The sequence below is a fragment of the Ostrea edulis genome, chromosome 1 (genome assembly GCF_947568905.1).
Source record: "Ostrea edulis chromosome 1, xbOstEdul1.1, whole genome shotgun sequence".
In the NCBI taxonomy this organism is placed as follows: Eukaryota; Metazoa; Mollusca; class Bivalvia; order Ostreida; family Ostreidae; genus Ostrea; species Ostrea edulis.
The window spans coordinates 46,661,727-46,689,705 of record NC_079164.1 but is presented as its reverse complement, the minus strand read 5'-3'; the positions used below and the strand labels follow the sequence as shown (position 1 = coordinate 46,689,705).

At 34.9% G+C, this 27,979-nt stretch overlaps 1 protein-coding gene across 1 annotated transcript; it reads right to left on the bottom strand.

Annotated features, from left to right (window-relative positions):
- Positions 1-26,880, bottom strand: LOC125648105 (feeding circuit activating peptides-like). Its single transcript, XM_048875061.2, has 2 exons — positions 26,543-26,880; positions 1-1,582 (listed from the first exon to the last, which is right to left on the bottom strand). Exons 1-2 carry the CDS (start codon positions 26,621-26,623, stop codon positions 380-382), a joined length of 1,284 nt encoding a protein of 427 aa, XP_048731018.2. The 5' UTR covers positions 26,624-26,880; the 3' UTR covers positions 1-379.
- Between the last annotated feature and the right edge of the window lie 1,099 nt (positions 26,881-27,979).

Here is a 27,979-nt window from a genome sequence, read left to right as displayed (position 1 = left end):
TAATGAAAAAGGAATTTATTATTTGTAATCTAGCAATACAAAGAAACAAATCAAAGTGTTGAAATATGAATTTATTAAAAGTCTGATTAACGTTGATCTGTCCAGCGACTTCCAGTGACGTCTGTACAACTACAATGTCAATAGCATGTGTCATATTTCGAACAGAAGCATAAAACACAGCGTTATTGATGTGAACAATATCGGAAGAAGCCCATTTTTTTCTCGAAATAAAACAATGGAAATACCAAATTGGGACGGAAAACAGAAAATATGCGCCTTTAAATCAATTAAAGTCACATTTACTTGCTTATGACCTTGGATTCATATTACTTGATATGTAGAACTAAAAACCCAATCTCTATAACAAAATTGGAAAATTTCACAAATGTCCATGTTGGCTATTTGAATCTAAATCATCTGTAACTGATCGCTTATGTTTGGATGTTTCGCCACTTTCGGATATCGCCGAGTCCCTTTTAACGTAAGGTAGTCCCGGAAGATTGTAACCACCTAAATTACTGATAGCTCTTTTGTAGTTGTAAAGGCTCATTCCACCTAGGGTACTGAGGCCTCTCTTGTACCCATGTAAACTGAAACCGCCCAAAGAACTTAAGCCTCGTTTCGAAAATCCGCCATGAAGTGACATACCACCAAGAGAACTTAAGCCTCGTTTTGAATATCCGCCGTGAAGCGACATGCCACCGAGAGAACTGAGGCCTCGTTTTGAGTATCCACCATGAAGCGACATACCACCAAGGGAACTTAGGCCTCGTTTTGAGTATCCACCGTGAAGCGACATACCACCGAGAGAACTTAGACCGCGTTTTGAAAATCCCCCATGAAGAGACATACCACCAAGGGAACTAAGCCCTCGTTTTGAGTATCCGCCATGGAGAGACATCCCGCCGAGATTGCTGAGTGGTCGTTTATTGAGGCCTCCGTGTAATGACATTCCTCCAAGAGAACTCAACGCTCGCTTATAACCGTGAAGTGAGAACCCACCAAGGGAACTGAGGGCTCTTTTATAATTATGGAGTCCGAACCCGCCCAAAGAATCTAATCCTCTCTTGTAATAACTGTGTAAAGACATTCCACCGAGATTACTCAATCCACGTTTGAAATTGTGGATTGACATACCCCCCAAGGAGTTTAGTCCACGCTTTACGAAATTATGCAGATTTAGACCTCCGAGAGAATTAAGTCCTCGTTTATATCCATGTAGAGAAAATCCACCCAAACTACTCAGTCCTCTCTTGTCAGTTTCAACTGAAGAACTATCATCATGAATACGGTCAAGCACTTCGTCTATCTGATTTTCGGATGGTGAATTTTCAACAAAACCAGTCACAACGTCATTCTCACTGTCTGATGGGCTTTTGTTGTCCATTCCGTCAGTTTCCGGTTCAAATAGCTCTTCTTTATTGTCTCCCGATTCCCTGTAACCTTTATGCACGATTGTACCCCCTAGGTTGTCCAGGGGAGGTAATGTTGTCATGGAAAGTGGCGGAGATGGTGTTGTGAGTGTCCATCCCATCAACAGCTCTAACAGACGACTGTATTCGGTCGGGTCATACCCCTGTGTCTGAAAGAGAGGCGGAAATGTATAAAATGAACATCACGAAATTCTTACAGCGATCTTGCTACATTTTTTTTTACATGATTTTAAGAATGACCAAAAATTCAAATCATAATGCATTTTTTTTATTAAGTTGCCTTCTGCAAATGTTGTACGTGTAAATCAGCCTTGCCTTTGTACAAGGATTTCTTAATTACATTAGCTTGCCATATCAACGAAAACAAAAGTAGAAATTATGGATTTCCAGTTCTAATGCTTTGGTAAACAACTTGTTTTTTCATTTCATGGCTGGCCGGAAGAGGATAGAATTTATCATGGGTTTTGTAATTAGCAGAGAGTGGCGGAATTTGCCAAGTCTATCGTAAAGTTGTCCCATAGGCTATTGGATTACTTCAATCTAGATATAAATGAATTATTGACATTGCATGTACTCCCAACAAGGCGATCCTTCAGTAACTGACGACTAATTAAGGACCCTTTGTGTTAGCCAATACTCTTGTATTTTGACCCTTTTAGTTGCATGTAAATGGGCAGATGTTTAACATACAAGAGTCTTTAGGTGGATATAAATTCTGTATGTTTCAGGAATTGGGTAATTGCATTATTGAAATAAGACTTTAGTGGTGAAATCCAAGATTGTACATTTCTAATGTATAATGATACTGATTCGCACGTATTACGTAAAGAAGTTAAGGGCTTCCATTTTTATAGATAACATTCAGATATTTCTACAATCTTTCACACCTTAGTTACTTTCATACGCTCATGAATGTCAGTGAAGATGTTCTAGAAATTGAATCTTAAAAGCAAATCAATTTCAAAGGACGGGTTCGTTTGTTGTTTTATAACTGACACTATCCAACTATTTCTTTATAATCAAATTATCAAGAGGTCACGATTGAATTATAAGTCTATTATGGGAAACATTTGTACTGAGAGGAGACCACTGGCTCAAAGTTAGGATCTCACTAATTGGCCCTCCTGCATAATTTATCTGTGTGAAAATATAGATTTGGCTTCATAAAATCGGATCTAGAGTAGGGACAATCGCCCTTTTATGGGGAAAACGTAATCAACTGATAAATAAATCATCCATTTTTATTGATACACACCATTGATTTCAATATCTGTTAAGCAAACTGTTACAATTCCAAGGTCTTGGACAGGATTGGATTTTTTTAAGAACATGAATGTAGAATACCCAAATTACTTATATAATTTTGTAAAACTACTTGTAAATGGTTTAATATTACAAAAACCCTTACTTACCACAAAAATGTATAATACAATTTCCATCAACCAGTTTCAATAAATTAATTTGAAGATACTTTCGACCAAGATAACAAATATATGAGGGTCAATCATTCTTAGTATATGTAGTTGTATCTAGAGCTGCCTACCAAAAGAAAAATCATATTTTGTCATGTCTGTTGAACTACAAGATTCGCGCGCTCTCATGTCATTTTGCTCATACGGAGATGAAGAATTTGTCATGCGGTTAGTACACTGAACCCTGTTGTGACTCGCTCTACCCCAGGGTCATGGTTTGAACAAACTGAAACAACCAATACTTGCAAATGGTATGGCAGAGAGGAAGATTTAAAACAAAATCCAATTCATTCTGTGTGAAATTTAAGTGTCGTTCAAATGGTATGACTGATATTAGAAATCACTTGAGGGTGCTTTCATATGGATTTGACAAAGGTGTACCTTTGGCGCTCTTCAGATCATCTCATTTCATTTTTTCCTATATATTCCTTTTTAAAACCCTAAAATGATGCACACTGGACGCAATCAATAGGGAAGTGTAACGTTAGACGTTATCAGATACAAAATTAGATCTTTTGAAAATACAAGCTGAAAATGAATTTCTATTTACAAAACTCCATTTTGTTTGATAATAATTAGTGTGTAACGACACATTTCATTCTAAATCTCATTTCTAAAAATGTCAGCAATTGTTAATTTCAATATTACTTTATTTCAATAATAATTTTCTTATGTACATGTTCACTTGTCAATTGCAAAGTCCCATCACATCATAGGGATTTCGCAATGCTGTCTCTAGCTGTTGAAATGTATTTCATTTCTTGATAAAACCATGATTTACCTTTTGACACATACATTTAGCTTATCATTCAAATCACCCACTTTCCTCATTGTTTTCCAACTCTCATCATATAAGCTATATAGAAACAAATATATGTATATATACGAAGTAAAAAATAATTATTGTTTTTATCTCCAATAGTTATTTTTGGGTTGATTGTATATCGTTTAACATTCCTCTCAAGAATCTTTCACTCATATGGAGACGCCACCATTGCCGGAAAAGGGCAGCAGAATTTAAGACTATGATCGGCGCTTACGACCTTTGAGCAGGGAGGAATCTTTATCGTGCCGCACCTGCTGTGACACGGGACCTCGGTTATTGCGCTCTCATCCGAAGGACCGCCCTATTTAGTCGCCTCTTACGACAAGCAAGGGGTGCTGAGGATCTAATCTAACCCGGATCCCCACGGGATAAGTTTTTGGGGTCTCCAAACTATCATGTTTAATGTACATGCATGTATGATAGCGTTACATAATAACTTCGGCAACGTAAACTATTTCAAATTCATCCCAGATGAAAGGATTGGGTTGATGTTTCTTCATCAACCACTTTAAGAGATCTGGAATATAATAGGGTTGACAAGTTGGAGGCTAGCATGTGTAAATACGTATAACGGTACATGTTTTTTAAAAATCCGGAACATTTTAAAGATGGATGGTGTTCTGATTAAGTGAAGAATTGGTAGTTGTGTTTACATGTACCCCTGCTGTCTATCGTTTGATGATTTACACCGCATCAACTTCAGTCAGAGTAAATCGGAGGCCGACATTTTGATTACTATATTGACTATGTAAAACACCACAATATGACAAACAGAAAGTTAGGATATGATACCGAAGGTTTAACATTTCTGTTACTTAAAAAGAGATGTATAGAAAACTTTAGATAATCTATAATGCTGGTCTTGAATAAGTCAAACGTAAATTTTGAATTCGTGTTTGAAACCATTATGCATGTATAATAAATATCAAATGTATACATCACAGACATACATCTGGACGAAAAGTGATGTCTTTGAATAGTCTGATGCTTGAAAAGCAAACAAGAAAGTTCAAATAGTCTGATACTTGAAAAGCAAACAAGAAAGTTCAAATAGTCTGATGCTTGAAAAGCAAACAAGAAAGTTCATGACGAATGGGGTATATTTGGAAATATCTTTTTTCTTCTTTCATTTCTATGTATAGCATGATGGGATCCTTATGAAAGACTTGGATAATTTAGATGTACTCCGAGATACTAAATTTTCCTTACGCAATTTGCGACGATCGATTCTTACTAGCAACTCATGAAATCGTATTAAGTAAGATTCATTTGAATTTTTTCAATCTATTAATCAGGTTTGGGTAAGTCTTGTGTAAGCTCTTGATACATGTACCAGACGAGCTTTTGTAGATACAGTGTAAAACGAACATTAACTAGAACATATTGCATTTATGGGATTTAGTTGCAGTCACTGGTGCCTGTTTTACATGCAGGTGAAAGGCTCAATTCAGGGAAACAAAGAAAAAAGCTATTATGTCGGATTTAGTTTTAGTCTTTACAAAAAGCTCACCTTTTTTCATTCTAATTTATGACTTTAGGCCAAACAAATGCAATAAGTTGTTTTTCAGACATTGCAATGCCTTAATTTAGTATGTGGGTGTAGGAGGAATCTTACTATGATGTACATGTAGCATGATACATGTATTGTTTGCATTATTTCAAATCATATTTCATATTTTTGTTCTAGTAATATTTAGTCTTAATCACTCTGGGGCAAATTGCTTACTTAGTTACATGTATATTGTTTCGTGCAACAGTATGAAATACGTCACTGATTCATGATATTAAGGAAATATACTACATCGTTATAATGGCTGACTTCCACTTGATTGCTTTTGTGTGCAGGGAATTTGCATTCACATTAAGGAAGTACTCTACATCGTCATAATGGCTGACTTCCTTTTAAAACATGGATGAAAATATAAAGATCAGCAATATCTGTCTATTCATTTCAAAACGCATTGCCTAGATGAGTAGCACACCGACTGCTGAACTGTATATCGCGTGTTCGAGTCCAGCATGCAGGGCTTTTGAATTTTTTTCAAATTGCTTTCTTCTAAAACTGCATATTTTGACTAAATAAAGTAAATTTGAAAGTTTTCAATTTCAAAATATTGTTATAGATATCCTCCACTTTTCATCCATATCAAATTTCTCTGGTGTAACATACCTCCTTAATGTCTTACATGTATATATAGAATGAACATGCATCTTAATTAGATTTGAAGAAAAATATACAAATTTTTATGCAAACTATAAAAAAAAGTGTTGAAATGGCAAAATTGAAAGAAATATGTTAAATTATTTTGCGAACTGGATTCGAACCATGATAAAAAAGGAACCTTTGCATACAATGACAATGGTTTAGCTGACTGTGCTATTCTAAGCACAAATATACTACCCATGTAAATATGAACCAGGTTTTCAAAAACAGATCCCCAAATTTGTTGTCGGTTTTTCGTGAATTTCGACCCCCAATTCATGGGTACCACTAAACAATACTATTGTGAATTGTTGTTGAGATTGTAGATTATCAACCAGGTTCATATTTACACGGATAGTATTTGTGCTTGGAATTATTAGCTTCGAAATAAAATTATGAAAAATTCAAATATATGTACGACAGAAAATAACTAAAGAAACTTGATATGACAATGTGACTTTTTTTTCCGGAAAATTGTTCTCCTGTGTAAGTCTTTTCTTTTGTTGGCCTGAATTGAGCCTTTGTCAGTATTTACATTCGACATCACACTGGCCGGGATTTCGGGGGAAGGGGGAGGAGAGACGTAAATCGAAACTTGGACTTTTGAGATTTTGCTCAAATAAAAGAAAACTTAAGTTCAAGATTTATTTTGAGAAATTCAGGCCAGAACCAATTGCATAAATGTTGGTTAAAGGTGGCCTTCAGAAGGTTGAAAGTGATTAAAGTATGCGACCAATCTTCAATCTCGTATTTACTCGAAAATTGAAATGGGTTTTTTTTCCTATCAATGTCTTCGTTGCTTAGTAGTTAGAGCGATGGTCCAACTCAGTTGCAACTCTTTGTGATTCCGCGTTTGAGACATATTTTTGTCTATATGATTTGTTTGTTTCATCTTTTTTCTTTGTGTATATGTTCTATAATAAACATAATTTCAAAGGATTCTATTTTCCAGTCACGCTTTGAAATATTTCCGGGTTTTATTCAGAGGTCACAGTAAGAGTTTGTTTACATCGATGTGTTCCGACATTTTCGACCTATATACTTAGTTACCAAAATACTAAAAGAAAACAGCAAGACAATTTAGATGAGGCGACCCAAATGTATGGTACCGGTATGTGGGAGGCAGGTGAAATTGGGCCAAGAAAGATTGATTGAATATTGTTCCCTCTCGAGAATCTTTCACTGATATAGAAACGTCACCATTGCCGGTGAAGGGCTGCAAAAAGTTAGGCCTTTGCTCGGCGCTTACGGTCTTTATCGTGCCACACCTGCTCACTTGCTATGGCACGGGGCCTCGGTTTTTACGCGTATACTTAATATCGCGAAATGGTCATACACATCAAATCGCGAGAACAAATTCGCGAGTGCTCTGTTGATCTAGATTTTTTATAAGTATTTTAGCAATTTAAAAATAAAAGCGAATAATATTAATTCACGAGTGATACTTCTCGCGAAATTACGGGATGATAAATTCCTCGCGTTTATTTAGAAATTTACAGTAGAATTATTTTTTTTTAATAACTGAAACATACAATTAGGGGGCTCACAATAACAGTATGTGTACATGTACTACAGTATACATGCATGATGATATTTTGCATGAAAATCGGTAATTCACACAATGCATGCGTTGTATGTAAAGTCCGAAATAAACCACTTTTCTGCATTGGGGCACTGGTACTGTTAATCAAGGGGTAATGGTTAGTGGAGGTACAAATAAGGGCGTAGCTAAAACAAAATGATGTACACGCGAAAAAAAGCAGGGGGTCTGGAGCCGCCGTAAGGCGCCCAGTGGGTCCAGGTCAAAGTCCTGGTGGGGACCCAGGGGTCGAATTCCCCGAAAGCTCTTACATTTTAGCGTTTTCTGTGGACAAATCTACACTTTATAGACTCGACAAATGCTGGTATGAATTTGAATAAAGTAATTTAATCATGCGATAATTTAAGTATTTAGTAAATTTCGACACAAACTGCTTACTTTATGGTTGCTTCATATCAATTTTATTTCATTTTTTTTTCTTTCTTGACAGAACGATGTGCACGCCATGGCGTGCTGGTGTATAGGCAGCTACACCTTTGTGCAATGTGCTGTAAAAGGCTCATGGCTGTTAAAATGCTACGACAGGTTTAGACAAGACACAAATAAAAATGCTACACTTTATGCACCACAATTTTTACCGTTATTGAACAATGTACACAAATGTGTAGCTTCATCAAAACCCAATCTTAGCTTTGACGGTCTTGAAGAGCACGTACAGTGATGACGATCTTCACGATATGACAGATTGGATGAGAACTAATCATCATCATATTGATATAAGCATGCAGTTTAAAGGATCTAGTTGCGAAATTATAATCAACATGATTATATGATACCGACTACCGGTTATATAGATTTTACAAGTTGTTTCTTGTTCATATAATTAAAAATCACATTTTGAAATATGATAACATGTTCATTTGAACAATAAATTCGCGTATTCTGCATTTTCCCCATATTTTAGAAATGCCTATGATAAACGAAATATTACACACACCTGACCTTTGATTTCAATGTGCCAGATAAATCTGTTTATAGGAACAGGTGCCGGTACATTCTATTTTTTTTATTAATACATGAGTTGGCGATATTAGGGGGAAAGGCGCTACATCTACCTCTTTTAGAAAATTAAGCAAAACCAAATTTTAAAAAACAAAACAAAAAACACTAAGTATAAAAACCATAACATATTGGGGTGATTATAAAATGTAGTGTTAAAAGAGCAATCAATAAATAATTCATCTTGAAACACATGTATGTATTTGTAGAACAGAAGAGGTCTCCACTGCGACTCCAAAAAAAAAAATAAAAAAAAATCAATTTTTACTTTCACAGCAGGCCGATGGTAAGCGGGATAACTCTAGTAGATAATATACGTGTGTATAACGAGTTATGACTCTTGAATCACGAGACCAGTGAACAGAAACAAAAACCCTCAAAAATGCTAATTGTGTATAATTACGACATCTCAAAATTAATTGCACGCTGATTTCTTTACTGTACAAAAAATATACAAGATTTTTTTTTTTAAATGCTTTGCTTTCTAGATGAGAATGGGTTCCGTTGTTGCATTCAGTCAAATCTATATCATTCTGTACAGATTGGAACTGCTGATAAATGAGGAATACATGTCTAGCTTTAGGTTTTTTTTTATGCTAGCGGGTCGAATTGATCACTTGATAATTTGCAAACTTGGCGTTTATGCATAAAATTACTTCCGTGTTCAAATGGACTTAACAGTTGTATTTGTATCATGCACCATAAAAAGCAGACATTTATTGCTTTACTGATTTATATATCCGTATGAATGATTATTTTTTAAATATGATTCGAAATAGTATCGTTTTATCATAGATATAAGAATTGTGGGCATGCAAGCCCCGCCCAACGCCCCAAATGGCATGTGTATACGTCATTGACACATATATGTATTTTAGTTTGTGGTACCTGTGAATAAAACGGACACACATAGGTATTTACATTTCAAATTGGTAAATTCATTATGTAAGTACAGGTAAACTATAAATCATTAAAAAAAACCATATTTGTATGTAACAAAACAAAAACAATTCTGGACTAGGCTGATTCATCTCCTGCATCTATTTAAATTTTTTCACGCCCATATCCCCACATGTTAAAAGTGTGCGATCCCTGGTTTGAACATAGACGCAATGCCTATTTCGTAATGTTATATCATAAACAAAGACACTTTAAAAGTAAACGTGATCCCATGACAATATAATCGTTAATGGATATACTGAATTATATTCTCTACCTTTTTCATTAATTCATGTATCTCTTTTTTATGTTGTTAAAACCAATCTAAAGTGAAACGGCTGATGTCTTTTATAACCCTGCAAGTCGCTGAAACGTTTAAAGGATTCGTTCACTATCCTCGGAATTATTTCTTTAAGTTAAACATGCTATTGATTTTTTTTTTGTAAACAACTTTCATAAAACATTATAAGGATGGACTGCATTTTATAATTCTAACAAATCTTTGAAAATTTTATTTGATCCAGTTATGTATAACATGGCTTTTTAGAATAAAACTGCCGTGTATAATTTTGAATTCTATTTTTTGTTTTGACTTTTTTTTTCTTTTACTGATTTCCGGTAGATCGTGAATTCCACGAGGTGGTGCAAATAATTGTTATTTTCCCGTGGTTCGCTTGTAAAAGCGGGAAAATGATGTATTTACGTATTGTACATTTAAATTTTCAGTCTTTATCTAGCGATCCAGTGTGAGGTCTGTCACATTTTCCCTGCATCATGGAGCAATGGCATAGAATATATTATATATGTTATGATGTACATGTACTAGAATATTTATACAGAACAGTATTGTGTATAAGTCTGAATAAATTTGCACGACCTTCAGCGTACATGCTCTGTACTTATGTGTTGAGTTAAGTTAAATAGATAGTTAATACCGAGATATCCCTATATTGGTCTTTTGTGATACATATTTTATTTTGCTGAGACGTCAAAAGTGGGTGAAGTTCGAACTTGAGGAAATTAAAGCTGCAGTGCATTGTTAAATCTTTATTTTTGAAAGTAAAAGAAGGAAAATATATAGCATTCATTGGTGACAAAGGTGTTCACCCACCCGGTTATTCATTCATATGGGTTAAGTTTGTTGCTATGGAATACTTGATGAAGATAACTTTCTGATTATAATGTCTCATTGATAGAAGATGATGAACGTGCTTACGAATAAAATAGACTGAATGGCGGAAATGAGGTACTAAATTTAAATGCCCCGTGTACGGTAACCCGATACAAACAATCTCAGGGGAAAAAATCTGTACTAGCGCCTTCGGTAAAATACCATTGTGCACAGATACCAACATTGATTAATTAAGTTGAGACCTAACTAATTAGAAAACTGTTGAATTTGTGGCTAGTAAAGGATACTCCTACCAATTCATCGAGCGAGTCGTGTTTGCTTTGTTTTCTTGATCAAATTAATAGCAGATGTTGGATTAGCTACCAGGAACCTTCACCGAGAAGTCTAACAGAGGCACTCTTTCAGTTCGAATTTTGATTACGCTTTTTTGTTTTACGACTGAGTTAATTATTGTTACTTTACTTCATGTTACTAATAAATTGTTCTCTGTTGCAGCTATGAGAGTGACTTATGTAATGTATTACTCGTTACTGCGTCATTGTCGGTATTGAATGACACAATTAAGGACAACTTGAGTGTGGTTGAAAACGCCATCCCAAGTTACTCTTCAAACGGACTACAGTGAAACGGCGATAAAGAACAATTTGTCTACAACAAACTGTACGCCATATGCTCCAAAATACGAGTAGAAGATATACAGGATTTATAAACGAAACAAATACGAAATAAGCTTCGTTTTATTGGTATTTTCCATGGCTAATTTTGAGCAACAGAGGCACTATTCTTACGATCCTGAACATAAATTTTTTGGTAAGGAGAATGGATCGAGGTATAATTGTAGAACAAAAACCAGATATCCTTTCCGGGAATGATGCAAAGTAATTAGCATGGTCATCAAGTCACAATTTTTGCACCATTGATACTAGCGAAGCAAATTCTTTATGGGTAATTTCAACTAACATATTGAATAACAGAGAACTACTTAAGTGAGATTTTTCGGACTTTGATTCTTACATGGAAAAAATATTTTTACCACCATCATTTAAAGTGTCTATTGTAACAAGATTAATTTTTCAACTAACTTAAAGAAAGCACATGTCTTCTAAATGTAAATGCACTATGGAATGACCGTTTGAGCGAAGTACATATATCATGTGTGATATGGAAATGAGGATTTTTTTTTTTTCCAAAATTCTAAAACGTTCAGGATGAAATGAACATGTATGATAGAAAATTGAACATGAATGATGGTATAATTTGAATTTCGGGTGTAACACGATTAGAGTGGATGGACATATATTTCATTTTTCAATATCACAGGTTTGTGTCGTCATTAACGCCTCATGTTTTTTGTTTCAAATTCATTTTAAAAGCACACGTGCAGACGTATTTAGAAAGCGATATATGAATGACAAAGAATGAATTTAATTGCTGGTATTTGATTACGTTATAACGTAATGTGATACAGATAATACTTTGTGATAATCTGCACCAATTATACCTTACAGTATGCTGGTGTGAAGCGTTGCAGTTCATACCCTCATGTATTTTAAAAAATTAAGTTTATTTCTTATATTTACATTCTACTTTTATTTCTGTCGTTAAAATATACGTACATGTATGTGCTACTTATATCTGTATTCATACGCGCATTGTTTACAACTGCACTGCATTCATAAGGAAATGGCAGAACTAAAGATATCGAAGACAAAAACATTGGAAATGTAAATATTCCGCCCTGACAGCTTCCAAAACGGAATACACGATTTTTGCTGACAAAAAATGTGATTTTCTATTTTTCACGTATTTAGTTTGATGTTGATGGGTTATATGAATGCGATGTATTTGAATGCCGATTTCCCATGCACAGTGCAACAAAACTATATACAAGTGGAAGAGGGTCAACTTGTAGGTGCATCGCCAAGTTTATTTACATGTATCGATGTCAGAACGCAGACGGTTGATGTTTTGTTGAATGTCAAATATTCATCAGTAATTCATAAATCTGTAACATAAATTGATTGATTTTTGTGATAATGAAATTAAATTATCAGTTATCGATGAAACCGATACAGTCTAAATATGCATTATATTCTAAACCCATATATTTAATTTTCTTTGTGAAAGTTTGGTAAATATCTACATTTACTATATATGTATAATACAGGATTTCTGCATTCTGATATGAACACAGGTACGCACCCTTTATCACTCACCCTGTATCAGCACTCTTTATTTCACCCCTTGTCGTACCTTTCTGAAGCGCCTCTGTAGTTTTCATTCGGAATACTTCAGATTTTTTTTCTGCTTGTAAGCAGACGATATAAATTTTGTAAACATAAAAGGTGAAAAAACCAACAAGACAGATATAAATGGGAGAGAGAACGTTGGAATCGTGGAAAACTTAAGGAAATGATAGCGTTGAAATGTAACGGTAATTTTTAGTAAATAGTAATACATGTATTAAACTATAAAGAGTGGACACAATTTATCTATGATTGATTGATTGACGTATATTGTTTAACGTCTCTCTCGAGAATTTTACACTCATATGGAGACGTCACCAAGACCGGTGAAGGGCTGCAAAAAGTAACACACCATATCCTACTTTCGTTTGAATGAGGTCATTCCATACGTAAATCATAAATTACATTTGAACATCCAGCATTACATGTACATATCTTCTAAAGGTATTTACAAAGAGGTCATTCTCTCTCTTTCTCTCTCACTCTGTGTGTGTGTGTGTCTCTCTCTCTCTCCTTATACTTGGTAATCAGGATAAGCGGGATTCTCAGAGACTTCTGACTTTATATATTTGTCCTCAATTAGCAGTTTACACGCGTTTCCTTTGCGTTAATTGCAAAAGTAGTCTCTGATGAGTTGATTACGCACAAATCGGGACTGCTACATTGTAATTTCAATAAAATATAACCATGAAAATTAAAGAAATTTGTCAAACGGTGAGGAAATCACGTGTGATGGGTTTTATTGAGTAAATCAGATACAGAGGTAATAGATATTCAAGTAAACGTTGCATGAACTGGCCATTAAGAGAATTTGAAAAATAGATATTCCTTATTAGTTATTGCACGGGGCTAATTTGTAAAATCATTTGAAATAAGTACACTTCTACTTAGGAACCCGCCTCGATGGCGAAGTGGTTGGATGGTTCGCTCCGTGACCGGGAGGTCGTGGGCTCGAGTCCCGCTGTTGCCTTTGTCGCGTACAAACCTATGACGTGAGATCGTTTAAACACTCGGTATTTGGGGTGAGAGTTGCAGATCATGCGTTCTTTAACGTATTGTTGAAGACATTTTAATGTATAGCTCATTGAAATTTATATCCTTTGGCCTTGAACAATGTCTATACAAAATTTATTTATACGGGGAAATTCTTTATCTATACCTTTATTTTTAAAAAGGTACACTTAAGAAATAAATACAATTTTTGAAAGTACATGAGGGTATGAACAGCAACGTTTTCACACCAGCATACGTTTCATGAAGTGCGATATGATATTGTTAGTACTAAGAATTACTATGTGAGGATTTCTCATCATTGTTATGCCATTATTGAATACTTAAGTTTTCAGGCGTTTCTTTCAAGTACGGCTTCGTCCATTTTATGTGATAAAATTGTGTGATTGTTTAAGTACTGTGTATGATAATCCTGACGATTCAAGACCCGGGTGCTTGATGGAATGACATTTCATAAAAAAAAATGTATAGATTAAACGACAGAATATTTTGATTAGTTTGGTGTTTTAATTGTTAAATTTTTGGCCCAGTAAGCAAACTTAAGCAATTGTTGACAATGGGGACACGATTCCCCACAAACAACAGCGTTTGGAGTATTAGTTTTGGGGTTATAATTGTGAGATTATTTCCGTCTTCCCGACTCGGCCTGCGCACAATGATACATGCCCCAGTATGGCAACTTTATCGTAGAGTGGCAACTTTATCGTACAATCTATTGATCCATACAAAGCCGTCAATGCTTGCTCTGATAGATGTTTCTTTGCTTTATAACGATTAGATGACAGATTTATCAAACATTTCATGACTTTCTCTTTTTTATACAATATATATGACCTTTGGAAAATATAGAGTCGTATGTACCAGAAGTATTAATATGAAGTCTCCATTGCTTAGAGAAAAATTAGAAAATTCATTCATGATGCTTAGAAATTTATAAATTATCAGTCGATTCTGACAATATCACTGTATTATCAGAGCAGGAAATTAAATAATTGCTTAAGCATAACACATTCCATTCCCAAATGTCAGACTGGAAAATGAAAGTATATCCACGCTGTTTTTCTATAAGAATGGGGGTAATTTTTACTTATTAAAACATGAAAACCTGAGCTAAATCTTGGCAGGTATGTACTTTGTATTCGATAACATTATACATAAAGGAGTCTTTTTTCATCACAAAATTGAAATCGATCAAATTCTATAACGCCAAATTATAATACACTTGTATCTACATATAGTATTGTGTTCGTGATAATAACTGTTACTATATTTCTCGATAAAGCACCGACATGCTATATGTTGGCCGTTTGTAAAACGAGGGATGCAACTGTAACGAAAGCGTGGAAGTAATTTGTATAATTGCCAAAGGAAAAAACATAAATATTATTCCTTAAATAACTTTTTATCATTTGACTAGACAAATAGTTTATGTTTTTAATGTATTCCTAACTTTCTGAACAAAGAAGAATATATATAACATGACTGTAAAAACATCGTACTCAAAGTTTTCATTCTTCACAAAGGGCTACTACAGTAGTAAACTTGAATACTAAAAGTAGATGTCCAAGTTCCCCTTATCATCAGGGTATTAGAATATATGCACAGACGGCTTTGAATACGGGCCATGACTTTTCCTGTAATTAGAACAAACTTTACTTCAATGTAAAGGTGATGGAGCAAGTGAATACCAATTCAAATTTGATGACGTCATAGAAATTGCATGCGGACGTGAACTACTGAAATATTTACAGAACAATTGTAGAAAAATTATATCCGCATTTACTGTACATAAAAATACTAGTGCTTCTCTCTCTCTCTCTCTCTCTCTTAAAAAAACTTTCCCTTGTCTAATTGTTTTACAATGCTTTAGTAAAACCATAGGAAAATAATTCAATTTTCATTGTGTTTAATTCACATCAAACCATTTCCTTCCATAACTGAGTGAACTGTACCTTCAAAACTGTGTTCTTTATGAGTTTGGGGGATTTTCGCTATTGATGTCAGACTTTAAAACTTTTGTTCACAAGACCTATTCCCACAGATTGCCGAGTGCAGTTTCTTTATCTTATTCAAAGCAAATTAGCTCCAAAAACCAATAATATATATTGTCGACAGTGTAATTACCCTTACTCTTTTGGTTTGAAATACAATTCCATTTCATCAGCAGAATTATTATTAAGGCGTTCATATAAAAGGCTTGTGAATAATTTTCCAATATACAACGTAATGATTTAAAAGTAATATGCTGGTAGTTTTCTGGGAGGTTTATTTCAGTCTGATATATATCCTTCATTATTTCTATCATTATATGTAGTACTCCCCTTGGAACCATTCTCCATTCAAAAATTAAATTAAGTTCTTCACACTTTGTTAGAAATGTATTTAAATTAAATTAATTAAGCTCTTCACACTCTGTTAGAAATGTATTTATTGCTACACGGATACATTCATTAACAATCATATTCTATGAAGATTTATTGTTTTCCAATGCAACCACTGGTTGGATAATCTGTATGACTTAAATCTGGGTTACTTTAGAAACTTTAATCTCATTCATCGTTATCTTTGTTATAAGTACACAATTCCATGCCACTGGAATAACTTCAAACTATTCAGACAAATTTTAAAACATTGCAACAGTTTGAAGAACTATAAACAAAACAGTGTACATAGCCATTTCTAAACCGAATACTCCGTATCACACGCTCGGTTTTGATATTTGATTCCCCAAAGGACACGTTCTCCGAACAACTGATTATTTTACGCAGAAAATGCTAAGTCAATCTGTTAACTGACCATTATATGAATGAGCAGTGTTGGAGAAAAGGGGGCTAAACTGAGGAAATGGAACTCCAACTCACATAAAATTTTGACATATCCTATCCACTCCATTAGGGTGTTTTATTGTTACTTTAATACCAGAAACATGGAAAGCATGTAAATTTCAATGAAAAGAGTAGAGCGAAATTTGATTTCTTTTTAAAACGCTATCATATACCCCCGCTCTCTCATTCAAGTAACCTTATTATACATTGGTAATTATATTTTCATTACTAGCCTATAAGGGGATTCTTCGCTACTTTTATCGCTTTAATGCACAAGAGCTGTCTACACTGTGCATATATTTTTTCATTGATAAGATACTGCAGATGGCACGCGATCTATTTTCTACGCATTGAATAGCCATCATTTAATGTACAAAATCAAATTATCGCTCATGCAATATTCGGTTTATTGCTTTCCTGATATATTTCAAATGCCATAATTCTAACAAAACATCCATCTTTATTCACGCGAAAAACATCCTATTGGTAACAATAGGAATTAATTGTTATATGCATTTTCCCCTCATTTTATTGTGACTAAAACAGAAAATATTATTGACAGCCATAAATCGACAATACATAACCTCCTCCTAAATACGCACGAAAGAAAAATTACGGTCAGTTTCAACACCAACAGAATTTTCTGAAATTACAAGTTCCATTTTCAGATTATAAGCTAATGCATTAAAGTAATACATACTTTGAAGCGAGAAATACTATTTAGAGCAAAATTCAAAAGTTTCGAATTCTATATGATCTTTTATTTTAGTCATTGACAGCTCTACTTGCTAACAAATTGGAAACACGGCGGAGAGCGTGTACATACAAATACTAATATAGAACTTTAGAACCGGAAACGTAACATCGTTGTAAATTCCGAATATCCACTTATGTCATAAGCATTTGACAATATACAACGATTTGGCAAATCATCATCCTCTTCATTTGACTTTTCAATTATTACTTTAATGTGTAGTTGAATTTCAGTGTACATATAATTGAACATGATTGTACATGTAGCTGAACATTATTGTACATGTTGTTGAGCACCATTCATTATTTTTTTAAAAAAATGCTACAATTGAGTCCATTGTCATAAGTGATGTTGAACAAAAACAGGTCGTTTTACATGTATATACGAATTATTGTTTATTTGTTCGGTAGAAAAACTGAGCTATCTGCTTGAAACTTTAGGATCCGGACATCATATACTAACACTTTTAGTAAATCACGTTTTACATAGATTGATTGTATATTGTTTAACGTCTCTCTCGAGAATATTTCTCATATGGAGACGTCACCACTGCCGGTAAAGGGCTGCAGAATTTAGGCCTATGCACGGCGCTTGCGGCCTTTGAGCAGGGAGGGGTCTTTATCGTGCCACACCTGCTGTGACACGGGACCTCAGTTTTTGCGGTCTCATCCGAAGGACCACCCCATTTAGTCGCCTCTTACGACAAGCAAGGGATAAGGAGGACCTATTCTAACCCGGATCCCCAAACGCTAATTTTACATAGATGGCACCTGAAGGAAAGATTTTCTCGAGAAACCGATTTTGATTGTGCGATATTAATCTAAGTCTGCTTCAATACTTGTAATTATAACTAATACACGTATGTACAGCATACTGTATATGAATTTATGAACGCACATAAAAAAGTAACATCTTTCAGCTCAGTTTACTTGAAGTGAGGAATGTATTTGATGGAATTCTAAGACTCGAAATGACAGTCCGTTAGTACACAGTTAAAGTATATCGTTGATGGAGTCAACAAGATTCTATATCTCCGAGAGCAAGCCTACTTCCTGAGGCAAAGTCATGATTGTTGTCTTTGGCTACGGTAAACTGGTTCTTATTAATTGATGTTCCAAGTATACAGGGACCAGTTAACTTGAGATGCAATTTCTTTTTATAATGAATATTCATGATTCCATTCCAAATCTGTCAGAAATGTTCATAAGATAGAAAGAATTTGTTAATTGTTCCGAATAGCTTGAGTCGGTATGTATCAGTTAATCCAACCGGCGTACCTTTTTACAAGCAAATCAGTCATTAGGAAATCTGCAAAATATATCGATTTACTTCTATATAGTGAAAACTTAGCTGAGGTATAATAAGTTTATGTAACATGCATCCATGTACAAAACAGACTTGAAACATGTACATGTAAGTTACCAGATCTAAATCAAAACTATAGCCTTGTCACGGCCACCGTACATACGCCTTGTTTCTCGGCCCAAAATCTGATAAGCACGTTATCTATGGACTGTCTGAATTTTTACGCACCAACATAAGGAGGTCGATTGATTGATCTTGATTAATTTATAAAGTCATCTTTATTCTTGTCTAAAAGCTCCAGTCAGTCCACGATAAAAGTCGCAGTGATGTTGGCGAAAACTTCCGGTTCTAATTCTCTACTGAAAGACAGTTCAGATATATGAGAAATGACCGTCACTGTAATCAGCCTCTGTTAATTGGTGCTCTTCCCTTTCCACTTTCCCTCAAAGTTCTATCTCTTCCCCAAATCCTGATTCCACACAAAGGACACACTGTAGACGTGGTCACTTTATGGTAATGAAATTAATGTATACATGTAACAAGTCGTAAACTGGAGTGTCGCCTTTTGTTGGAGTCTTATAGTTAAACCACGGAGGCGGTGTTCTTTGTGTAGTACAAAGAATGAAATTAACTTCGCAGAATGAATATAATGTTATGTGATGGTTAGGAATATACAATTCTCTGCTGATTAAAGAAAGATTCCAGAGAGTAATTGTACCATATAGATATAAATCAACCCTGTCACGATTGAAAATTAGACTCTGTGGAATTAAACTACAATAAATTAAGGACGAAGAAATGTCGCGCAGATCTAATGTAAAAATAAAAAATTGTAAAATGATGACGAAATTGACGAGAAATAGCACATCACTCTTCACATATTCTACGAAGTGTGTGAGGGAAAGAATTACTGTTTTTGTGCTACGTGTCTCTTGATTAATTAAGTATCGCGAAATCGTGCAAAATGCTTACTTAGAAAAACGACATATTGATTTGTCAAACGTACGAAATTAATCCAACAGGAAGCACATTGACCATCGCAATTTATAAATAGTTAATATTATCTAAGACGCACAGACATTTATTAATAATTATGGTTTGCTTCCTTGAACGTTTTATCCACTTTAATAAATAAAAAGCCCCTCTTAATGAAATCAGCAAAAGAAGCTTTGATTTACGGTCCCTGGTAGAAAATATTTCAGACTTGGAAAATAAGGCGAAGGTATCCTGGGAACGACTGAAAGGAACACTTGAATGGACAAGTGATTAGGGAGACTTGAATTCCACTAGAACCGATGATTAGATAGGGTGACTTGAATTTCACTAGAATTTTCCTAGAACCAATCATAGATTAGAAAGACTTGAATCTCAATAGATAGGGCGATTAGGAAGAAGTTAATTTCACGAGTACAGGTGTATCTAATTAAAATAGGTGATTAAGGTTATTTGCATTCCAAACTTAAATCCGAATAGGAGCAATGAGTAAGGAGACTTGAATGATATGGGAGCTGATGAGTAGAGAAAGAAGAACTGATGAATCGGGAATACTTGATTTCCTTGAGAACAGGGAATTAGGGAGAATCAAATCTCACTAGAACGGGTGATTGTCCAGGCTTGAATTTAATGGTCATTAGAAATACTTTAATTCCATGACAGCAGATAGATAAAGATACTTGAATTCCATGTGAATGGGTGATTAGATATACTTGAATTCCATGTGAATGGGTGATTAGATATACTTGAATTCCATGTGAATGGGTGATTAGAGATACATGTACTTGAATCAAATCTCACTAGAACGGGTGATTGTCCAGGCTTGAATTTAATGGTCATTAGAAATACTTTAATTCCATGACAGCAGATACATAGAGATACTTGAATTCCATGTGAATGGGTGATTAGATATACTTGAATTCCATGTGAATGGGTGATTAGATATACTTGAATTCCATGTGAATGGGTGATTAGAGATACATGTACTTGAATTCCATGAAAATGGGTGATTAGAGATAAATGTTATGTACTTGAATTCCATGAAAATGGGCGATTAGAAATTCTTGAATTCATTGAGTATGGTTGATTGATTGTATGCTGATTAACTCCCCTCAAGATTGAGAATCTTTCACTCATATGGAGATGTCACCATTGCCGGTGAAGGGCTGCAAAATTTAGGCCTATGCTCGGCGCTTATGGCCTTTGAGCAGGGAGGTGTCTTTATCGTGCCACACCTGCTGTGCTACGGGACCTCGGTTTTTTGCGGTCTCATCCGAAGGACCGCCCCATTTAGTCGCCTCTTACGATAAGCAAGGAACACTGAGGACCTACTCTAACCCGGCCCCCCACGGGGTGATTGTTTGAATATGATGTATCTTAAAAAAGATTGGGTTAACAAAACTTGAATCTAGTCATGTTAATTAAAACAAGATGTGTCTGTAATACACAAATGCCCCCGATAATGGCCAATTTAAAAGATGGCCAAGGTCACAAGGACAAATATCTTGGTATCAGTAGAAAGTTCCTGTCACAAGAAATTCTCAGTCCAATATGAAAGCTCTAATACTTATCATTTAGAAGTTATGACCAATGTCAAATTTTTAAAAAGTAGGTCAAACTCCAAGATTAAGGTCACAGAGTAAAAAATGTTGGTACCCACGGAAAGGTCTTGTCACAAGGAATACTCATGTGAAATATCAAGCTCTAGCACTTACTGTTCAAAAGTTATTAGCAAGGTGAAAGTTTCTGACAGAATGACAGATAGCAAAAAAAACAATACCCCCCCCCCCCCCCCCCCATCTTCGATCTCGGGGGCATAAAAACAAATGCAGTCTTTTTGTAATAAAGAGAAAGATAAATTGACAAAGGATGTTTAAATTCAATTTAGTTCCAAAACAGAAGAGATGATTAGGTATCATTCAGTGTACCAAGACATAAGTGGTGACAAAAACTTGAATTCCACGACGGACATTCGGTAATGATGACTTAAATTCAGAGTACCACGAAAAAACGGGTGATAAAAAGAGACTTGAATTCAATGAGTCACGAAGAAACGTGTGATTGAGGAGATGTCAATGAAGTACAGAACACTGCAAGAACGTGTGAAGACTTTACTTCTGTTAACTGTGAGGGAACGTGTAATACAGTGACTCAAATTCAGCAAAGCACCATGATAAAGCATGTTATAAAGGAGAGGCTAGGCGGTACCATGTATTGTTTGCGAAATGGTTGGGTACTAACATACAAGGACGACGTGAATTCACTGTATTGTAACATGAATGGAGAAAATGCAACGGACCAAACCGAAATTCGAACCCGGGCATTTTGAATCTGTGGTCAGTTGCTCTACCAACTGAGCTATCTGACTACCACCGATCGAACCCGGGTGACCGCTACATTCCTCCCTCCTTAAATGTCTTCACACTTGAAGACATCAACCCAGGATCTTAATCCCCTGGCAGGCATTTTCACTTGTTAGTTCCTGGGGCTGGTCTACGGCACCAAATGTAACAGGAAGGGAGAAAATGCGACAGACCAGACCGGGATTGGAACCAGGGCCCCCTGAGTCTCTAGTTAGATGCTCTACCAACTGAGCTATCATAACCAATCTGAGCACTGTGATAAATTAAGCTTAATTTGATATCTTACTAAGGAACTGAGAACAATGATAAAGGTGACTTGAGATTGATGTTGCGTTAGTGGACTGAGTACTTTGATAACGAATACTTGAATTCGATGTCTCGTTAGCAAAGCGGGTACTGAGCGATTGCTGTAGCTCAGTGGTAGAGTGTTCGCTTCGTAATCGGGAATTCACGAGTTCAAGACCCGCTCGTACCATGGCCGCGTCAAACATTAGACGTAAGCATAGGTAGTGATTACTCCTTCGCCAAACGCCCCGTATTTAGAAGTGAGAATCGCGGGTTTTTTTGGATATGAACTTGTCACGATAGGCGTTAGCACGTTAAATAACCCTCACTGAGCGTTAAGCATACATGTATCTCTAAATATGTGGTACTTCCCCTACAACTGTGACGTCTCAATATGAGTGAAAAAAGTCTTGAAGGGAAGTGAAATAAAGAAACAAAGAAGACTTGAATTCGATGTCTCATCAGCAAACTGAACACCGTGATACCGATATCACGCATTTACATTCACTGAATATTTTCTCTTATGTAAAACTTGTACGGTACCCATTGTGATGCACCAGATGCGCATTTCCATCAATAATGTCTCTTCAGTAATGCTCAAGCCGAAATTTTGGAAGTTCTAAATAACAATAAACTTGTGAGAGCTAAAAGGAAAACTAGAGTGCCAAAAACTGGAGCCAAATTCATCCAAGGATAGAGCTATGCATGAGGGAGATAATCCTTAATTTTTTGAAATTGTCATTGCTTTCATCTACGACAAGGAATGCATGTTTGTTGCAAACTACTTCGATCCGGTTTTTAGTACCACCTGTCGGCGTAATCATTACCAAAATATGGATCGTCCTTTGACTGTTCCGTTTAACGTGACGAATGGGTTAAATATGTGAGTATTTTAGTATCTAGTGTATATTTTTAAAAAATATATTGAAATATAAATATATAAATAAAATATTTTTCTTTGTTATTTAATCGGGAGAGGAAGGTAGCAGTCATTGCAGAAAAAACTGCCTAACACGCTTACGCGGGTTATGAATTTTTCTCATTAGCGAAGTGAGCACAATGATAAAGAATGTCTCATTAGTAAAGTCAGCACGGTGATAAAGAATGTTTCATTAGCGAGGTGGACACTGTGGTGAAGGATACTTATATTCGATGTCTCATAAACGACCCGAGAACTAGGATAAAAAAAAACTTAAATTCAATGTATCGTAAATGATTTGAGTACTACACTCAATATATATGAAACTTAAATTTACTTCAACTGAGCACGTCAATAAAGGAGACTTATGTTCGATATATCATTTTCAAAATGAGATCGAGGAGACTTAAATTCGATGTTTCATTAATGAACTGGAAATGTTGATACGTGTAGGCTTGAATTCGATATCTCATTTGCAAACAGAGCATTGTGATAAAGAACATTTGATTTCGATATATCATTAGTTAACTGAGAACTATGATGAAGAAGACTAGAATTCGATGATTCATTAGGTAACTGAGGACTATGATGATGAAGACTTGAATTCGATATTAGTATTTCGTTAGTTAACTGAGAACTATGATGAAGAAGACTTGAATTCGATGTTTCATTAGATAACTGAGAACTATGATGAAGACTTGAATTCGATGATTCATTAATTAACAGAATTGTGATGAAGACTTGAATTTGATGTTTCATTAGTTAACTGAGGACTAGGATGAAGAAGACTTCGATGTTTCATTAGTTAACTGAGGACTATGAAGAAGACTTGAATTCGATGTTTCATTAGTTAACTGAGGACTATGAAGAAGACTTGAATTCGATGTTTCATTAGTTAACTGAGGACTATGAAGAAGACTTGAATTCGATGTCTGATTAGCAAAGTGAGCACTGTCCTACATATATACATGTATCACGTATTGTGCGCGTTCACTTCGTTCCATGGGAGTTTCGCAAAATCGAATGACATAGGAACTTACGCAACAAACAAAATGGAATTGATGATAGCCATGACCCCATTATCTCCTTCGCTGAGTCAAATACGAAATAAGGTTCTTTTTACTAATTTTGAAATTAGTCTTCACTAACATTTTACTAAATGAAGTACATGATGTATGCAAACTTTCTAAAAGAAAAAAAAGTAAATCTGATAAAACATTTTTCAACGAATTATGAATTTCACCGAAGTGAACCTTGAAAGAAGCGCGTTGACTACTCATCCAGTGCACAGCTTGATCCGTCAATAGACCTTCGGAGTAAACACGATTCATGCATTGATCATATGAATGTTTTGTTTAATTTGACCCAATATCAGTTTATGTTTAACAGAAATGGCAGAACTAATTGCTTTGTTGACTCTTTCTAAGCTAAGGCAATCTCAACATATGACTATGTACGTTAATTATCTTTTATGTAAATCTTATCCAAATTGACAATTAACTTTGATTTACAAGTATGCGGTTTTTTTTATAATTATAAAATAATTTGACGTCGAAAGCTTAACATTCATTTCAGATTGAGACATTATACTGTGAAATATTGTTATCATACGCTATACAACTCCACAAAGAATATTGGGAAAACTTAAAGCAGGTTCATGCAATGTACTACTTCACTGAACTGAAATGTTTGCATAGCTGTATTTTTGCCATATTTCATAAGCAAAAATCATTTCCTCGTTTTCCAATGTATAAAAAGGAAAGGGAACTTTTGAAATATTTAAGAAAACAAATATTGTTTTTTAAGAAGTTTTAAACACTTTTAGAAATATGTAACTGTATCTTTCTTTCCCATTCAAGTTATCTTACTTCATTATTTTCATATACGTGTACATTATAGATATGTATGTGTGTGTGTGTATATATATATATAAGCACTACATTCCAACAACAATAACAACACACACACACACACATATATATATGCATGTATCTATATGTGTATAATGCGTTTATACATAATACATGTATATATATACATTGTATATGAGAAATGTGTGGGTATACTTGTACGTAGTGATTATCTTGAAGATCGGTCACTATATCTCCTACAACGGGGAGCAAGTAGCCACAAATGACATATTAACTTTATCTGCGTAAAAAGTTGTTTCTTTCACTGGCTTTGAAGGCGATACGCTTACAGAAACATAGGGCAATGCTTTAAAACCTGGTTTGAATTAAATATGTAGAGGCCGTAGACCTGTACAAATCTTTTCATCTTCTTTCTCTCTCTCTCTCTCTCTCTCTCTCTCTCTCTTCTTTTTTATTTACTGTAACCGGCGAGTAAATATCATGGAAATTTTATCGCTTTTTAACAAATTATAGAATTACTGAATATTCTATAAATCAATTGAAACAGGACAAGTGTCTTCTTAGTGAAATAATTCGCATGATAAACGGCTAAAGTATTGATCATTAATTGGAATGAGGTTCATGAATTTTGACAAATTTTGCTCCAAGTTCATTTAGAAGAGGGGATTAGTGTATTACCTTACAATTCCAAAGATCGTTCCAAACAGAACAGAAATGCCTATAAAAACTAAATCTTTGGTTTAATTATAACATACAGTCCAACTCAATCCGTATAATGCACAGAAAATTCCCAGGTGACATCCGACTTTGATGTTTAATGGAAACGCACGTAATCAGGGTTAAATGAAATGTAATTAATCCTGCTTATTAGTCAAATCTTCGGTCAGTCTCAGAATCTAAAATTTATCATCAGTGTTATCATAGGGCAGATAAACTTATATTGGTTGATTTAAAAAAAAAAAAACAATGCATAGGATACCTGGTATATATTTCTTAACACATATCCGTCTTAATTCTTGAAAGCATCAATTGTATTATTTAGAACTCTATTATCTTGAGTTTTGTAACACAATTTTATTATACTGAATATGCGGGGCAGTGGTTTTTTTTTCTTTTGCTGGTTTGAATAGAAATAAAGTTTGAGATTTTAAGTAAGCAATTTAAAGCATTAACGAGGTTTACTGACCAGCGTGCTCTCAGCCGGCCACTTGAGATGGAGAAAAAACATTAACCCCTTCAACTAAGTGAAAGATAAGAATTTTTACTCATTTCGTTTAAAATAAAATCAGTTGTTATACATATATATTTTTTTGGAAAACAAAATCTGATCAAAAGACATCGTAAGTCTGTATGATTGAAGCCTTACCTCCTCATCTGTTGTCGTTGAGTTTGATAAACTGACAAGTAGACAGACACATAGAACTGAAACCCAGAGAATAGTCTTCATAGTCACAGCAGTGTCGCCGGCAGATCTTTCACACTGAGTAGCGCCTGAATGCCTGCAATTGGTTGCGTCTTTGACTGTGTTTAGGTTTGAAATCACGGACAGACCTTAGCACCGGTCCGACTATCAGCTCGTCTAGGTTCGATATAACCGTGCAGCACAGCTTTTATTAGAGGTAGTTGGCAGAGTTAATGCTTGTTGTGGAAGTGGATGCTCTTTCCTTTGGTAGTAACTGAATCCAGTCGCTGATAGCTTATTATACTTCCCATCATCCCCCTTTCACAGTGACGTAAGCATCGAAGTAGAGGCGGGCTATTACACGTGAACAGCTATATTTGATAGAACTTGTGGTAGATTCAATATGTTATTAATACGTTTAGACTGGGAACTGAGGCATGTCTTGTTAAATTAACTTCGATACCAATGTCCAAACAGCTATTTTATAAATCAATGATTATGGGATATTACAGTTATTTTCGTGATCATTTTCAGAACGAATTTTGGTCTTATTACTGTATAAAGTTTAGGAATTGCAAGTCTAACGAACCTTTTCACAATAGTGACAGGGATTGAAATCAATTCTGAGTTATGTCCTTGTACACCCCATTTCACCAAATCACCGCTGCTGTTACAGTAATGATCAAAATAAAACAAAATAATGACAGATATCTTCCTGGATTTAAAGGGATGATAATCATAGAATTAGTTTATGAATAAGTGAAGATAACGAACAGGGATCAATCTCATAAATCTAATTAAAGATACACCGTTCGTTAAAAGAAGGGAAAATACGAACCCATGGACTTACCAGGGGTGGGATCAGGTGCCTAGGAGGAGTTAATATCCCATGTTGACCGCTCACACCAGTCGTGATCCCTATAGGGCTTTAATATAATCAAACAAATGGTTAAATGCCTTTAGAGACTTATTGCTATAGTCATAATTTTTCGGATAATTCAATTGAAAATGATATGAAATTATTGTTATGAAAATTACTCTAATATGAAGAACGCTGGGTTTCATTATACGAATTTTTGTGATATATACATGTAACTAAGAAATAAATTTCATTTTTGAAAATACATGAGGTTATGAATTGCGACTTTTCAAGCCGTTATAAGTGATATATGAGTGCAAGAAGTTACATAGAGCAGTAGTGAAATCTTATGTAAACTCTTCATCTCACGTTCACGTCTGGTACTGCCATCTCAGTTGTCTTTCAATCAAAGTATAGAAATATTTCGCTCGGAAAGTTAATACACAGACTTTTTAATAGTTTTCTTTTTACCGTTACATATACTCTCTAATTTAACGTACATTTATACTCGGTGGTTGGAAAGTCGCACTATGAAAGCCACC

Bases quoted from the DNA above. Each gene is read 5' to 3' on its own strand.
- LOC125648105 (XM_048875061.2), bottom strand. From the start codon at position 26,623: ATGAAGACTATTCTCTGGGTTTCAGTTCTATGTGTCTGTCTACTTGTC. The intron at 1,583-26,542 runs GTAAGGCTTCAA...CCTCTCTTTCAG, and splicing joins CAACGACAACAGATGAGGAG to ACACAGGGGTATGACCCGAC.